This window comes from Sarcophilus harrisii, chromosome 4 (genome assembly GCF_902635505.1).
Source record: "Sarcophilus harrisii chromosome 4, mSarHar1.11, whole genome shotgun sequence".
Classification (NCBI taxonomy): domain Eukaryota; kingdom Metazoa; phylum Chordata; class Mammalia; order Dasyuromorphia; family Dasyuridae; genus Sarcophilus; species Sarcophilus harrisii.
In genome coordinates, this window is record NC_045429.1 from 432005017 (window position 1) to 432021732 (window position 16716).

At 38.7% G+C, this 16716-nt stretch overlaps 1 protein-coding gene across 1 annotated transcript; it reads right to left on the reverse strand.

The window, feature by feature from the left end:
- Positions 1 to 10860: 10860 nt before the first annotated feature.
- LOC111720801 (histone H2B-like) lies at positions 10861 to 14273 on the reverse strand. The gene is made up of 3 exons (XM_031969208.1): positions 14176 to 14273; positions 13277 to 13419; positions 10861 to 11625 (listed from the first exon to the last, which is right to left on the reverse strand). The coding sequence occupies exons 1-3, from the start codon at positions 14180 to 14182 to the stop codon at positions 11443 to 11445; spliced, it is 333 nt and encodes a 110-aa protein (XP_031825068.1). The 5' UTR covers positions 14183 to 14273; the 3' UTR covers positions 10861 to 11442.
- Positions 14274 to 16716: the final 2443 nt, after the last annotated feature.

Below are 16716 nucleotides of genomic sequence, written 5' to 3' on the forward strand. Positions count from 1 at the left end.
AAACAAGATAAATTGGAAATAATCAACAGTGGAAAGGCTGATCTGCATTTGAGGAGGAAGTTTTTACACTAAGTTCCCTATACCAGAAGTGTCAAATTCAAATAAAAATCATACATAAGAATCCCTATAGACTATATATTAAAGTAGTACAGTGGACAGAGTGGATAGGAAAAACCTGAATTCAAATTCTGCCTCAGAGATTTACTTAGCTATGTGACCCTGAGCAAGTCACTCCACTTTGTCATATGAGCCAGAGGAGGACATGGCAAACCATTCTACTGTCTTTGCCAAGAAAACCCCAAAAGGGCCACAAAGAGTCAGATGCAACTGAAAAATGACTAAATTACAAAAATTTACAAATGTAATATTATCTATGTTTTATTCTATTTTCATGTATTTTGTTAACAAATTCCCAATTACATTTTAATCTGAGTTTAGGTACATTCAGAAATATTATGGGCCACATTTGGCCCATGGGCTTCATGTTAAGGCTGCATACCCCTCTCCCCCAAAAAAGGAAAAGAACCCAACTTTTTGTGTCACTTATTGAACAAATAATTTCTCTGGTCTTATTTTTTCATCTCTAAAATGGGGGAAGATGTAGGCCAACTTGATTTCTGAGATTTTTTTTCCAGCTCTTTATCTCTAATCCTGTGATATATCACATTGTTTTTGTGAAGTTCTAAAGAGAGAAAGGGTGTGGAGCTCTTTGCAGCCTTTAAAATTACTGAATGCTGGCTATTATCATGGTGTATAAAACCTGCTAGGTAAAGTCTTTAAAACCAACAGGAATCTCTTGTTTTAAGTTAGGAACTCAGAACAGGGATTCAACTTTCTGGTTACAATAGATTTCTTTAACAACTCAGTGATACCTAAGGTTCCATTCAAAGAATATTCTTTTTAATTGCATAAAATAAAATATGCAAGATTACAAAGAAAAAGAACTATTAACTACTAGTGAAAATAAAGATGAAATTATTTTCTGTCCAAGTTCACAGACTTAGGCCAATCCCCCTGAGGTGGGGAGGGGGAAGGAGGAAAAGTACAGATCTCTTGAGCATCTGCGTACCCCAAGTTAGAATTTCTCACTTAGGACATTCTAAACAGAGTAAAGAGAATAATTATTATTATTAAAATAATAAAAGTCTTTTAAAACTTGTAAAGCACATTCTATGCATAACTTTGCTTGATTCTTCCCCAAAACCTACAGTTCTATAATGGCTATTATTATTCTTTTTTCACTAACAAGCACACTAGACTCAGATATTATGGGACTTGTCCAGGTTTTCTGAGGCAGAAGGTAGTGATTTAAGTGTCCAAGTCAAGACATAGATCTAGGTTACTCTGACTTCAATGCTAGCACCTCTATCCACTTCACCAAGCTGCAAAATGTTATCTGATTCCTGCTACCAGAAGCATTTCCATGATCAAAATACAGAAAAATCCTTTGGGTTTTAGCTTAGAGCCCCACCCATAAGATTTATTTCACTACCTCCAGCACCACCCACAAGCAGGATCCTTAAGACTTTCCCATTGGTGCTACTGTGGGCAAGTGCAAAAGAGAAGGGAGGAGAATACATACACTTTGTTCCTCATAGGACCCTAACCCCTTATATGTCATTCAAGACCCTGTTGTCCAATTTCAAGCCCATCACAATGAAGCATGGAGTATTGGGGAGATCAGGGCTTTTCATGAAGCTATAAGAACTAAGCATTAGTTCTCTCACCAGCCCCACCCCAGTGTTGATATTTCCCAGACTAACACTCTATAACCCATTCAGCCATCCCATACTTGAACTTTGACAAAGAACTCACTGACTTCAGCAGCTCTAGATAACAGAATTTAACTGATGCAGTCTAGGTAACTTAACTTCCTGCAAGAAGCTTCTATTCAAAAGAAAACTTCATTTCCTGGTCCCAAAGCCAAGTCCTGTCCTTAAAATGTTTGGCAAAATTTGAAAAGAAACCTCCGAGATTCTCCCCCAAATGAGCCAACTTCTAGTCCAGAGTACTTCCAAAATTCTCATCCTTAAGCTACTAAATGAATCTGGAAAAGCCCAGTTCAATCCAAGTGCTCTAGAGTCTTCACCCCAGACCCAAGAAGACAAAAACCAATCTATTTGGGAGTCTATCAGATCTCTGGTTCTAATTATTAACCAAGGGCATGACTGTAGTCCTTCTCCCAAGAGAACATTTGCCATTCCCCTAAGTAATTTAAGTTTCAAGATATGGGTCAAGGAAGTATCAAATGCACATAAAAATGAGGGGCCACTAACCTATAAAACAAAGATCTTTGCTGGCTGCATATTTACTTAGAAAAGTACATATTAACATTATCTATATTCTATTGTATCTTTTACTTATTATCCTCTTTTTACAGATGAGGAAACTGAGGCTGACTTTAAGTGATTTGTCCGATGTATCTGAGACAACAGATAATAATGTGTCTGAGTCAGGATTTAGACTTGTTTTTTTCTGACTCTGATTCCAACCTGGACTCCAACAGGGATGCTAAAAGGATTTCCATAGTCAGAAAAAAAGAAAGAAAGAAAGAAAGAAAGAAAGAAAAATCCTTTAGATTTCTGCTCTTAGAGCCCAGGATTCATTTATTTCATCACCACCCACAAGCAAACTTTTTGAGATTTTTCCAATCAAAGGAACTCTTGTGGGGAGTTCTAATGAGGTAGAGGGCTGCCAGAAGGTTCATTCATTGTTAATATTTCTCAATTACATTTTAATCTGGTCCAGGCAGGGAGATCTCTGAGTCAAGACATTAATAGTCTAGCAAGCAGAGGGCAAACTCTGGATCCCAGACTGTCATAAGGCATTCAGCAATCAGTAAGTAGGGTATCCAATGAATTGCAATCTACAAAATGTACAAGTGCTTGCATGCTTATACATACATACATACACACACACACACACACACACACACACACGTTTCCATTGCACTGTGTCCCAGACTGCTAGCAATAAAAATAAGTAAGAAGATGAAAGGCCATAGATGTCCAGTTTGAGTGAATTCCTAAACTGAATGGCTTGTCATGAATTATTGGTTTTAGAGTTAGAAATGACCTTAAAGACCTTCTAGTTCAACTCATTTTACAGATGTAGAAACTGAGATCCACTGTGCTTAAATGATTTTCCCAGAGTGACCCACGTCATAAAAGTGTCTGCCAAGATTTGGACTTGGGTCATCTTTCTGATTCCAAATCACTCTTTCCTCTTTTACCCATTATCTACAATTCTATGGTTGATTTAGTTAAAGTTGGTGCCTGAATTTTGGTGGTCAGAGCCTGCGTTAGGATGTTAGGTCTTTCTCTACCAATGTGGAAGTGAATTGTATGAGAGTCATGATACACAGAAAGAATTCAAAGAGATTCTCTTAAAGTCACAAAAGAGTTTATTTATGCCATTGCTGATGGGCTAACCTCTAGTCTAAAATTAGAAATAGCTCAGGGAAAGCTTTATATATTGAAAATTTGGGGCTTAGCTAGCAGGCTAAGAGCCTATAAGATTGTAAATTATAAAAGAGAGATAAGAAGGAGTCAGGATGTCTTTTTAACCAGGTTAGGAAAGAGGATATCTTTTAGCAAGGTATTGAAGGATTAAGACAAGATTTTTTTTTGGAGAGGACGAATAACCAATAATAGATAAGATGTTTTATTGCTTCACATTCCTCAGCTGGATTTTGCAATTTTGAATAGACCCTCAGCTTTGACCCTTCATCTCCCCCCTTTCTCTTTTTGGGGGAGAGGAAATTCTGAGAATAAGAACTGGGGACCCATCAGAAACACCCAAACCAATGGGGATCTGAATTCAGAAGTACATATCCTAGGACTTGGAGGGGAGCCCATGAATCTACACAACCTCCCAGGGGAAGAGTTATTGTTGGTGAGGCTCAAAAGAGAGGCAATGTCTTTTCTAAAGTTGGAAGAGATAGAGAAGCCCAATGTCATTCAGACCTGAAGAAAATACATTTATGTGTCCATGTACAAGAGGGAAGGATCCAAAGAGCAGGAGCTATGATGTGGGGGAACAACCTGAATCTATCCTTTGCTAGTACTGAGATTTCTTTAGATTATCTAGCTCTTGAATGAAGGTGGAACTCCCAGAGAGCAGAGACGATTGATTCTCTAACGAGCTCAGGTTCTCTTTCATTTGAAGGTGGGGATGGAGGGTATCTTTGAAAAGAAAGTGATACCATCATTCGAATAATTCTATAGATCCCAGGGAGTAGATGAAACTAACTGAGAATCAAGATATAAAGACAATTTAAAGACATGGGTATGAGTGCTCAATGTTTTCTATTGTGTTAACTAAAACTATCTTATGTTCTATTTTCTGTTAGTCTGAGTATTTGCATAGGGAGGCCTTTGGGGAGAACATAGGGGAAAAAAATCTGATGTTCCCAAAGGAAGCTCCCTTGCATGGGGGGCAAAAATAAAAGAGAGATCCTCAAGTTGAACCTGCGGCCATCCACAAGTTACAGTTCTGTTCTGAAGGTATATGCAAGTGGGGAATCATACCAACTTCTGATACTTTAAATATGTCACTTGATACCCAAGATGCTGTTGGGGGGGGGGGGAAACCTGGAACATCCTCCATGAACACAAGCAAAGTGAAATGTACTGTATACAAAGTCAGAGCAATGTTCTGGGATGATCAGCTATAAGTGACTTTCCTATTCTTAGCAATAAAATGATTCCCCACTGTTCTAAAGGACTTATGATGAAAAATCCTATTCATACTCAGAGAAGAAACTGATTGCATTTGAATACAAATTGAATAATACTCTCTCTTTTTTAAAACTTTCTTTTTCTTAACTTTTTTAAAATTGGGGTGAAAGGTCTATCGTTTCTTTCATAATCTGACTTTCATGGAAGTGTTTTTGCATAATTTCATATGTGGTTTCATAATGGAGCTGGAGGTAGGGATAAGGGAGAGAATATGGAGCTCAAAAAAAATTTTAAATGTAAAAATATCTTAAATGTAACTGGGGAAAATATTAAATAAGAAAATAAAAAAAAAAAACAGATTGGTAGATAGATAGGTAGATAGGTAGGTAGGTAGATAGATAATGTCACTTGAAACCAGAGCAAAGGAACTCTCAGTGAGGTAAACACCTAGACCAGACTGAGTTCCTTCAAGTCAATATCCCTTCAAACATAATCGATAGTCTAGAGCCCTTATGTAAGCCATTACACTTAACCCAAAGCTATTAATTCCTAATTTCTAATGGGTAAACCTTTGTGTCGAAACAACCCCCAGAAGAGGTCATTACTTCTTCAAAATTTGGGACTGGATTTGGGATATCCCTGTAAGGAGAGGGAACCCCAGAGAACAGTGCAACAACTTTGGGCTGTCTTGAGACACCAAACTTCATCACCCATGTATCTTTAAATAAAGCCAATTCAAGCAAAGCTAATCATGAGTATGGTCGACTTGCTGGAACTTGGGAACCTGCTGAATACAATAGTTCATATGGTTACATTAAGACCAAACTGGAAAAAATGGTGTGCGGAAAATCTGGTTTTAATAATTATGTAACAGGACATAGTTACTAAATAGCTAACAAAGCAATGTTAAGCTTGATAAAGAATCCCCGTTCCCAAATGCCTATTCTTTCTGCACCCCTGCTCTCTGTTGTCTAACTGGCAGGATGGCTGGTCTTCTAGTCCCCAAGGGATGCAGTAGGAAGATCATGAGTGCAGCCTCTGCAGTTGATAGCATGTTATTTGGTTGTAGAAGGCCAATAGGCTGAATATTTTATGCAAAATCCTTGATGCGGTGCTTGCAGTGGCTCTGGCACGAAGTCTAGTTATTCTCTGAGGGCCATTTTGTCACCTACAGATCACATGGCAGCATTAATGGGCTGAGGCAGGGTGTCATGGTGGATTGAGCATTGTTTTTGAATCCAGCAAGGCCTGGGTTTGAATCCTACATTTGCTAACTACCAGACTCTGACCATATGACTTAATCTACTAAATCCATTTCTTCATCAGGAAGATGATAATCAACAAAAGTTGCTCAGAGATTATGAGGGATGAGGATTGAGAAAAGGCTATTAGATTTGGCAAAGAATAGTGTAAAGGGCTGAAACTCTTGAGTTCATGCACTGAGGTCAAACAACGGAGCATTTAAGACTAACTACCGATTGGACAATACTCTATTAGCATATGCTTGGAAAATGGCCCTTCCCACTATCCTGTGCTGGCTCAATAATTGGTGTATACAGAAAATTGTAGGAGGGACTAGAGGGTGAAGTAAGACTTGCCAGAGTTACTTCTGGCCAGGAGATAAAGAGGAGAGGTTGCAGAGATTCTGCTTCCATCCAATTCAATCCTACCTCTAGAGACCAAGAATAAAGACCAAGGACTTTTGCTTATCCTGACTCCGGCTGATTCTAAGGTATCCAGGGTGCTAACCCGGACTTCACAGAATAGACCATTGGTAACCAAAGGGAGCAAATTCAGTTGAAAGTCATAACTAAAACAAGAGAGAAGAATTGTAAATGGCCTTCTGGAGGAGTTTAGCCATGAAAGGGAGTAGATATGCAGAAATATCTCCTGGGAAGGGCTGGTCTAATGAAGGTTTTTGAGCATGAAGAAATGTAAGCATGTTTGTAAGCCGTCAGGAAGCTGCCAGTAGAGACAGAAAGGTGAAGGAGTGGGATCATAACAGAGTCAACCTTTTGGACAAGATGAAATCTTATTTGTTGCCTGTGGATAAGGCATTCCCAAGCTCAGAAGTGGGTATTTTAAGACAGAACATTGGAGGGGTGGGGAGATTTAGAAGGGGTAAGAATAAAGAGATAGTCAGTGGAAAGATACAAAATGAGAGTTTAAAATATATCAGTCAAGGATTAAGAATTATTGGGATGAAAAGAGTATGATGGGGTTGGAGTTTACTAACCATTACATAAGTTATCATTCCACTGGAGCTTCATAAGCAGAAGAGTGATATAATCAGAAATGCTTTAGGAATATCACAACAGCAGATGTGTGGAATAGGGATTAAAGAGGAAAGAGACTGGAAGAGGAGAGTAGTTAGTCATTACTAGAATAATCTTACTCTCAACAGTAAACCCACTCTTGTCTAAATACTCTCTGTCTCTCTCTCTCTCTCTCTCTCACACACACACACACACCAAGTAGTCACCAAAGAGGCACCTAACATTTTACCTGCCTCAAGTCTATTTTATACATCCCTATCTACCCACAAAAGTGACTATAATCCACCTTGAAGCAGGGAGTGGTTATCATCAATTCACATTTCTTCTCCTTTTTTAAAAATGCATTCTATTGTACTTGTTCCAACAAAAGAACTTCCCTGCAGCCACTAATTCTAGGCTATTTGCTCTACTTTAATGGTAAGAAGTGGGGAAAGGGATTAGTATAGAGAAAAATGGATTGATTTGAAGTTAAAGAATCTGTTCCATTCCTAACTCTGCTACTTTGTGCATATATATCCAATCTTAGAAAATCCACTTCCTCTCTCTCAGCCTCAGTTTCCTTACTGTGAAATGATGGAATGTTAGTGCTGAAAGGGAAATCAACTAGTAGTTTATTTTTGCCCAAAAGGGCATATTGCCCAAAGGGAAGTAAACTAGTCCAAAGATTCTAAAACATTTTCTACCGGCAATCCCTTTTCATCCAGAGAAATTTTTACATGACCTCGGTTATAGAGGTATATGAAATAGGTATCTAAATCAAATATTTACTGATAATAAATTATAAAATAAAATTAAATTACTGATAACAAATTATAATTTCATGAACCCCCACAATCAGACCCTTATATGGGCTTGCTAACCATAGTCTAAAAAGCTGGAATTTAAGTCAATCCCTTCATTTTGGAATAGAAAAACAAACCCAGAAAAGTAAAGTAATTTCCCAAGATCACACATAGTCTCATAAATCAGATCCTGGAAAGGACCTTAGAAGTCATGTAATCCAGCCCCTCCCTCCATTTTATAGTGGGGATACTGAGGCTCAGTATCCCCACTGAGGCTCAGAGAGTGAAGCAAGTTGCCAAAGATGACAGGTAGAAAATAACATTTAACCCTAGGCCCTGTAATTCTGAGGTCCTTTCTGTTTATAAATCTACAATAATCTCTCTCAAAAAGGTGCCATCAAATGGTTAATTTCGGGGCAATGCCATGTAGGGAGCTCTGGAAGCATCTTAGGGCCGTTCTGAATTCTACCCACATCACACCAGCTCAGGCAAAGTGAATTTCTAGAAGTGGCCACTAGATGTCAGTAGCACTTTTTAGGGGAAGGGTCCTATTCACTTCATTAGGGACCCCAAAGAGCAAACTCCATAGTAATAAAGTTTTCAGATTCTTATAGATCAGATTTGTATTCTAAAAACTAACCATTTGTTTTAAGATACTGTGCTTTTGTGGGTACACTTGAGAAAGGAACACATTTACATTTCCATTCTGTAGTATTTGGGGGTTCCACCTCTGGGGACAGCTGGTAAACAGAAAGAACACTGGGGTCTGCAGCCAGAGGTGGTTGTTGTTCAGTCATGTTCGACTTTCTGGGACCCCATTTAGGGTATTCTTAGCAGAGACACTGGAATGGTTTGCCTTTTCCTTCCCCAGCTCATTTTACAGATGAGGAAACTGAGGCAGATAGGATTAAGTGATTGTCCAAATTCACACAGCTAAATATCTGAGGCCAGATTTAAACTCAGGAAGATAAGTCTCTAGATTCACCTCTCTAGCCACTGTGCTACTTAGCTGCCTAGGATCAAGGGGCCTGGGATCAAATCCCGTCTTTAGCACTTAAAATTTATGTGGATCTGCACAAATCTTTAGCCTCTCTTCTGTAAAATAAAAATGTTGGACTAGATTATCATTGCGGTCCTTCCCTATACTAGATCCTATCTTTTCTCTCCTTAGGCAGTTCTGTCACATACGGGATTAATAATTAGGGTAGACTATATATCAAACGAAAAACTAAATAATCTATCAATTGTTGAATTTGCTAAATTACTCTTACTGATTAGTGATACAGTACCATGAGACCTCAAGCAAATTACAAAAAAATATAGAATTTTGAGAGGTAAAAGGGACCTCAGAGGCTCTCTAGTCTAACCCATACCCAAAAGGAATCTGCCTTTATAACACACTTGACAAATGGTCATTTATTAACTGCTTGAAAACCTTATATGAGGGAAAACTCATTAACTCAAGGCTCAGGCCATTTCTTTTGGGATTTAATCTTTCTTCTATTTTTTTCCCCAATTATCAAGCTTTTCTTTTTTAAATCCCTCCCACATTCAGAAAGACGGAGGTTAGGCAGATACTGAGAAAGTAAAATAGAGAACCCCTGTATCATACTATTTATGTGTATATATATTCACACGTGTGTGTATATAGTTGACCAAAACAAATTCATCCATCATCTCTCTTTTATGAGTTGGACAACATTCTTCTTTATTAGTCCTATGGAAGCACGGTTAATAGGAGTTGTTAGGTATTTCAGAGTTGTTTATTGTCTATAATATCAATATTATAGTATAAATGGTTCTCATGGTTTTGTTCACTTCACTCTGCATCAGTTTTTTCACCTCTACCCAGTTTCCATTATTGATCAGAGAAATACAAATTAAAACAACTCTGAGGTACCACTATATACCTCTCAGATTGGCTAAAATGACAGGAAAAGATGATGAATGTTGGAGGGGGTGTGGGAAAACTGGTCCACTGATACATTGTTGGTGGAATTATAAATTCCATTCAACTATTCTGGAGAGTAATTTGGAATTATGCTTAAAGGGCTATCTACTGTGCCTACCCTCTGATCCAGCAGTGTTTCTACTGGGCTTGTATCCTAAAGAGATCATAAAGGAGGGAAAGGGACCCACGTGTGCAAAAATGTTTGCGGCAGTCCTTTTTGTAATGGCAAGAAACAGAAACTGAGTGGATGCCCATCAGTTGGAAAATGGCTGAATAAGTTATGGGAAACTAATGTTATGGAATATTATTGTTCTATAAGAAATGATCAGAATGATGATTTCAGAGAGGCCTGGAGAGACTTAAATGAACTAATGCTAAGTGAAATGAGCAGAACCAGGAGATGGTTATATACAGCTACAGGAAGATTATATGATGATAAAGTCTGATCGACAATTCTCTTTAACAATGAGATGATTCAGACCAGTTCCAATGATCTTGTGATGGAGAGCCATCCATACCCAGAGAGAGGACATTGGGAACTGACTGTGGACCACAATATAGCAATTTCATTCTTTTTGTTGTTTTCTCTCTTTTTTTTCCTCTTTTTGATCTTTTCTTGTACAGCATGATATGTGGGAATATGTATAGAATTGCACATGTTTAACATATTGGATCACTTGTCAACAGGTGGGGAGAAGGAAGGGGAAAAAAAAATCAGAACACAGGTTTTAGTAGGGATGAATATATAAGTTTATCCATGTATATGTTTTGAAAATAAATTTTAATTAAAAAAAATAAAAAGCTAAAAAAATTTCAAGTCTACCCAGATTTCTCTAAAACTGACTTCCTCATATCTTACAGTTCAATACTATTGTTACATGTATATAACAGTTTGGTCATCCATTTCCCCAACAATAAGCATCCCCTTAGTCTCCAAAAATCTCCAGATCACTATTATTGTTATTGTTCTTCAGTTGTTTCAATCATGTCTATTTGTGACCCCATTTGGGGTTTTCTTGACAAAGATTGGAGTGTTTTGCCATTTCCTTCTCCAGGTGAGGAAACTTAAGACAGGGTTGAGAGACCTGCCCAAGGTCACATTGCTGAGACCTGATTTGAATTGAAAGATGATTCTTCCTGACTTCAGTTTTAGCGCTCTATCCTCTGTGCCACCTAAATATCCCATTAATTACTAAAGAAATGCAAATTAAAGCAACTCTGAGGCTTCTGATCATATTGATAAAACAGATTCTTTAAAAAGAAAGTGACAAATATTGGATGGTGCTGTGGGGAAAAACAGACATATTGATATATTATTAGTGTGGCTATTCTAGGAAGCAAAGTATAATAACATCCCCAAAGATAACTATCCATGTCATTTAATCCAGCTATACCATGACATCTAAACCCCAAAAAGATCCAAGAAGAAAAGGTCCGACAAAATTTAACCCACATCCTCCAAACTTTAGATTTTGGTTCTGTCCATTATATTTCATAACTCAGAGCCTGGGTAGAATAAGCATCTCAACATCTATTCAGAAGAGATCCCTAGAATGTCATAGCCAGAAGAGGTCATTTTACATTCCCTTCATTTTACAACTAGAGAAACTAAGGCCCAAGGTCATACAGTGACTAGCTACGTAATATCATCAAGTCATTCTTGGGTCTTTTTGTTTGTTTTTATAAATACTTTATTGATAACTTTATCCAAAGTGATGCAATTCCATTTCCAGCTAGCTGTTAGAGAAGAAGCCTTATGTAGATCCCTCCAAGAGCACCAGCCTCAATGCCTCGATCACTTCTCTGATGGTGATGACTTGCCTGTGGTTAAAGAAGGACAACCTGACTGCCTCCAAGATGGCCTGATCGAACAGCCAGTTATCCAGTGACCACAGGACTTCCAGCACCCAGCTATTGCCACTGAAATCTTGATGAACCTGTGAAGAAAATCAAGATGCAGCCGTCAGGCCAAGTTTGTCAATTTAAGGAATCTTGATTTTGTTTGCTTCTAGAAATAGAGTATGTGGGATCAGTGGATCTGAGATCTACAGGCAAAAGGAACCCAGAGGCCATCTAGAACAATTCACTTATTTTACTGATGAGGAAACTGAGGTCTGAGATTGTGACTCACCCAAGATCACACAGGCAATACCATAGGCAAGATGTGAACCCAACTCCTCACAACCCAGGACTGGCCAGTGTTCTTTGTACTCTACTACACCTCCCATCCTCTAGGTCTTAGTAGAAAGTCTTTAAGGGTTGCTGTGACTTGGTGCAATGGATAGAAAACCAGTCCTGAAGATAAGAGGACTCCAGTTTGAATCTTACCTCAGACACTAAGTGTGTGACTGTGGGCAAGTCACTTAACCCCAATTGCCTCATCAAAAAATTATGATAATAATTGCTATGATTAAAAAGAAAAATAAATATAACTCTGATTGTATCAAGTTACCCCCTCTTGAAGGAAGCATAGAAATTCAGGTGGGAGAAGAAAGAAGAAAGCAAATCAAAAGCAATTAGAGAACACAAATCTTTCATTCCCCTCCCAACAAAGATCTATTAGAATAGTCAAACTGGGGCAGGTAGGGAGCTCAGTGGATACAGCACCAGCTCTGAAGTCAGGAGGACCCAAGTTCAAATCCAGCCTCAGACACTTCCTTGCTGTGTGACCCTGGGCAAGTCACTTAACCTCAGTTGCCCAGGGAGAGGGGTACATATTCAAACTTTTTGCTGATTGCTAAGAAAAAAACCATTATGGAGAAGAGAAAAAGCCCAAGCATTATAAATAAATGTTTTTTTAAAAAATCATTTTGTTTTTTTCTGGCTTCAGTTTCCTCCTTTGTTATATGGGGGATTGGACTAGATTGCCTTGGAGATCACTTCCAGCTCTAATGCTATGATCCTATGTGTGACCTTGGATAAGTCACTTCTCCATTAGCCTCAGTTTCCTCCTCTGCAAAATAATAGAGGAGGGGAAATGGATTGGAATTGCCTCTTAGATCCCTTCCAGCTCTACGACTATAATCCCTTGATTCAGAGACAGCTGGTAGCCCGAAGTCAGAACCAAGTTCAAATAGCCTCAGCCTATAAGACCTAGCCAAGTCAAAATCCATTTGCCTTGGTTTCTTACTCTATAAAATGAGCATAATTATAGCATCTACTTCCTAGGGTTATTGGAAAACCCAAATGAGACAATATCCAAGTCAAATTCCGTTTGCCTTGGTTTCTTACTCTATAAAATGGGCATAATTATAGCATCTACCTCCTAGGGTTATTGGAAAGACCAAATGAGATAATATTTGTAAAATAAAGTAAATTTTTAAAACACTCAGCATAGTCCCTGACTCGGTAGATTTTATATAAATACTACCCCCATCCCTTTCTAATTCCAATTAAGTCAAATAGGAAAAAAAAAATAGGATTTTGTTTCCAAAATCTTTGCACGTTACTTTTCAAGATGATTCGGAGGAAAAATACCGAGAAATTTTTGCATCTGGAATTAGTCACTTTCAAGGAAAGGGATTCCAATCCATTGATCTCCCATTTGTCTTTCAAGCTGTCCTTCCAGCCCGAGGGGCCCCAACTCACTTGCTTTAGGATTTTAGCAATATAACTGGAATAGAACTCCTTCTTCTTTGGAGGGACTGTCTTCACACAGGCATGTCTTTTCTCAGCACTGATGAAGCCTCTCTTAACTGTAGCTGCTATCCTTGGAATTTTCACCACCGTTCCTATTGAGAAAGTCAAGTTTGAGGGGCAGTGAAGTGGCGAAGTGGATAGAGCACCAGCCCTTAAGTCAGGAGGACCCGAGTTCAAATCTACTCTCAGACACTTAACACTTCCTAGCTGTGACCCTGGACAAGTCACTTAACCCCAATTGCCTCAGGAAAAAAAAAAAAAAAGAAAGAAAAAAAGAAAGTCAAGTCTGAGGGTGATGGGATGGAGGGAAGGGAGTAATATATCGTCATAGAAGGGGTTGGGAATGCTGCTATTATTACCCAACTACAAATTATAAGAGCCAGATGGTGTAAGAGAAGCAAAACCTCCTGGCGAGGTTTTGAAGTAATCATTAAATAGCTGTTAGTTCTGAGGTTACAGCCTGGATGGAAAGAGCGCCAGACGAGTGTTTAACTACACATATGATTGCCCATGAGTCATTTCACCTCTCTTGGACTGGGAGTATCCACTTCTGAAAATCCTATTGTTGTAAACCCAGCATCTCTGAAAAATATTAGTCCCAGAAATAGGAATCCCTTTTAATCCTCAAAGCAAATCAAACTCCACATTTGGAAACAGCACAGGGATTGATGGAGCAACAGCTTTACCTGGACTAGTCTCTATAGACAACTATTCTTCCCAGTATCCATTTGATCTTTTCTCATCTATTCTCTTCTCCCTCAGTCACCAAATAAATCATCCACTTCCCAGAGAAATGAAAACAACATCAAGAGGATAGAGGGTTAGAGAGAAACAAAAATAATAATTACCCTCCATGATAAAAAGCCTTTACTCAAAAGGAAGAAAAAAAGAAAAAAGAAAAAAAAAAAAAAAAAAAACTCCAACACAAGATCAGCTCAAACACCGACCTGAAAATGTTTGTGCCTGAGAAAAGATAATCCCAGGTTTATATGAGGTAAATCATTAAGGGGGGACCTCTAATTAGGTCATCATTGACTGCAGCTGCTCCCCACCTTCTCCAAGGTTCTAAATTAATATCAGGTGGAGAAAATGTGCCCTGTTATCAGTCATATCAAACCCAAGAGAGCTATCAAAGTCCTTGGATAATAATAGACAATATTTCCTCACCCTACCCCCACCCCTCCCTTCTTATCACACAACTTGAATCCCAAGTGGTTAAAGTACTTAGTCACCTACCTTCCTCCTTTCCTGGATCTGGGGGAAGGGGAGTAAGGGAGAAAGAGAGGGAGAAGGAGAGGGAGAGAAAGAAGGAGAAAAAGAAGAAAAGAGGAAAAGAGAGAAGGAGAAAGAGAAGGACAAGGGGAAAGAGAAGGAGAAAGGGAGGAAGAAAGGAAGAGAGAGAGACAGAGACAGAGAGGAAGAGACAGAGACAGAGAGGAAGAGAGAGAGAGAAAGAAAAAAAGAAAGAGACAGAGAGGAAGAGACAGAGAAAGAAAGAAAAAAGAAAGAAAGAGAGAGAGGAAGAGACAAAGAAAGAAAGAAAGAGAAAGAAAGGAAGAAAGGAAGGAAGAAAGAAAGACGAAGGAAGGAAGGAAGAGAGGGAGGGAGGAAGGAAGGAAGGAAGAAAAAAAAGAAAAAAGGAGAAGAGGGAAAGGGAGAGAAAAGGAGGGGAAGAAAGAGAGAGAGGGAGATTTGGGTATGCACACACATGTGAGTGTATATATATATAGTTGTGTATGTGTATTCTTTTTTAATTGGAAACTGTGATTTCATAGGTATGGGTCATTTCCATAGATGTGGGGAACTTCCCATCACTACAACTGATCTGCAGTGTAGAGCATTACAACGTATGGTAGATTGTAGAGGTGTGGGTGCACTAGTAGATTGCCCAGGGTCACACAATTGGGCCTCAGTTTCCTCATCTGTAAAATAAAGAGGTTAAACAAGATAATTTCTAAGGTCTGTTCTAGCAAGAATTCTAGGATCCTTTTTAATGCTGTTCACTTTGGGAACTACCTCTTCCTTACCACGCTACCTGTGTAAACTTGGACAAGGCGCCTAAAGTCTCTGGACCTCATTCCACTTCTAGAAAATGAGGGGGTTGAATTGGGGTCACCTCTGAGGGCTCTCCCAAACCTAGACTCCTGGTGCTAGCTGTAGAATTCGAATTCAAACCCAAACTTGAAATTCCACACCACTCTATCCCTGTGCTCTCCTTTCATTAGCTCCTAAATCCAATTCAGAAGCCACCTCCAGTAGGAAGCCTTTCCTGATTTACCCTGTCAAACTGCTCACCATTGATTTGACATCTATTTGGCCCTAAAGGGCTCAGTTGGCAGAGACAGTCGACTTCTTGACTGTGTTCTTAAAACATGTACCTGTGGTTGTGAATGTTCATTGTGTATGTTTGTGAGTGCGTGGGTATGTTTGTATGAATGATTTCATGTGTATATATTCATATATAGGCATATGCATGTGTATATATGTATATAAACACACATATATGTATGTGTATATAAATGCATATATGTATGTATATGTAGATAGATGCACACATATGTATGTGTATCTATGCGTCAATAGATACACATATGTGCGTGTGTGTGCATGTCTGTGTACATGTGTTCCAAAATGAAGTTTATGGATTGCCTTCTCAACTAGATTGTGGGTTCCTTAGGAGCAGGGACGTGTTATGACTTCTATTATCATGAGGTCAAAGATCCTAGATTTAGAGCTGAAAAAGGAGTCATGTAGTTCAACTTCCACCCTCAATTTTACAGATAAGGAAACTGAGGCAAGCAGCAGTTAAGTGACTTGTCCAGGATCATATAGTTTTTAAGTATCTGAGGCTAGGTCTAAAATCAGGTCTTCCTGACCTGATCATCCAGACACCTAGCTGCCTGATGATCTTACTGATTTATAGAAGTACAGAGAGTTCATACACCAGTAGCTCTCTATACCAAAGAAATCACAGATTTGGATCAAAAATGAAATTCTACCACATCCTAAGTAGAGAATTGCTTCCACTTCCCTAAAAAGTGAAATGCCAAAAGTGTACTGTGCCTGGTGAGCTGGGGATGGAAGTGGTCATAAAAAAACTAGCAAGTACCACATGTGCAAAAAAGCAGCCCTTTTTGTGGCAGCAAGAAACAGAAACTGAGTGAATGCCCAACAGTTGGGGTAGGGCTGAACAAATTATGGTTTATTAATATTATAGAATATTACTTTTCTATAAGAAATGATCAGCAAGATAATTTCAGAGAGACCTGGAGAGATTTATAGGGACTGATGCTAAGTGAAGTAAGTGGAGCCAAAAGAATATTGTACACAGCAACAAGAAGATTAACTTGTGATGATCAACTGTGATAAACTTGGATCTTTTCCACAAT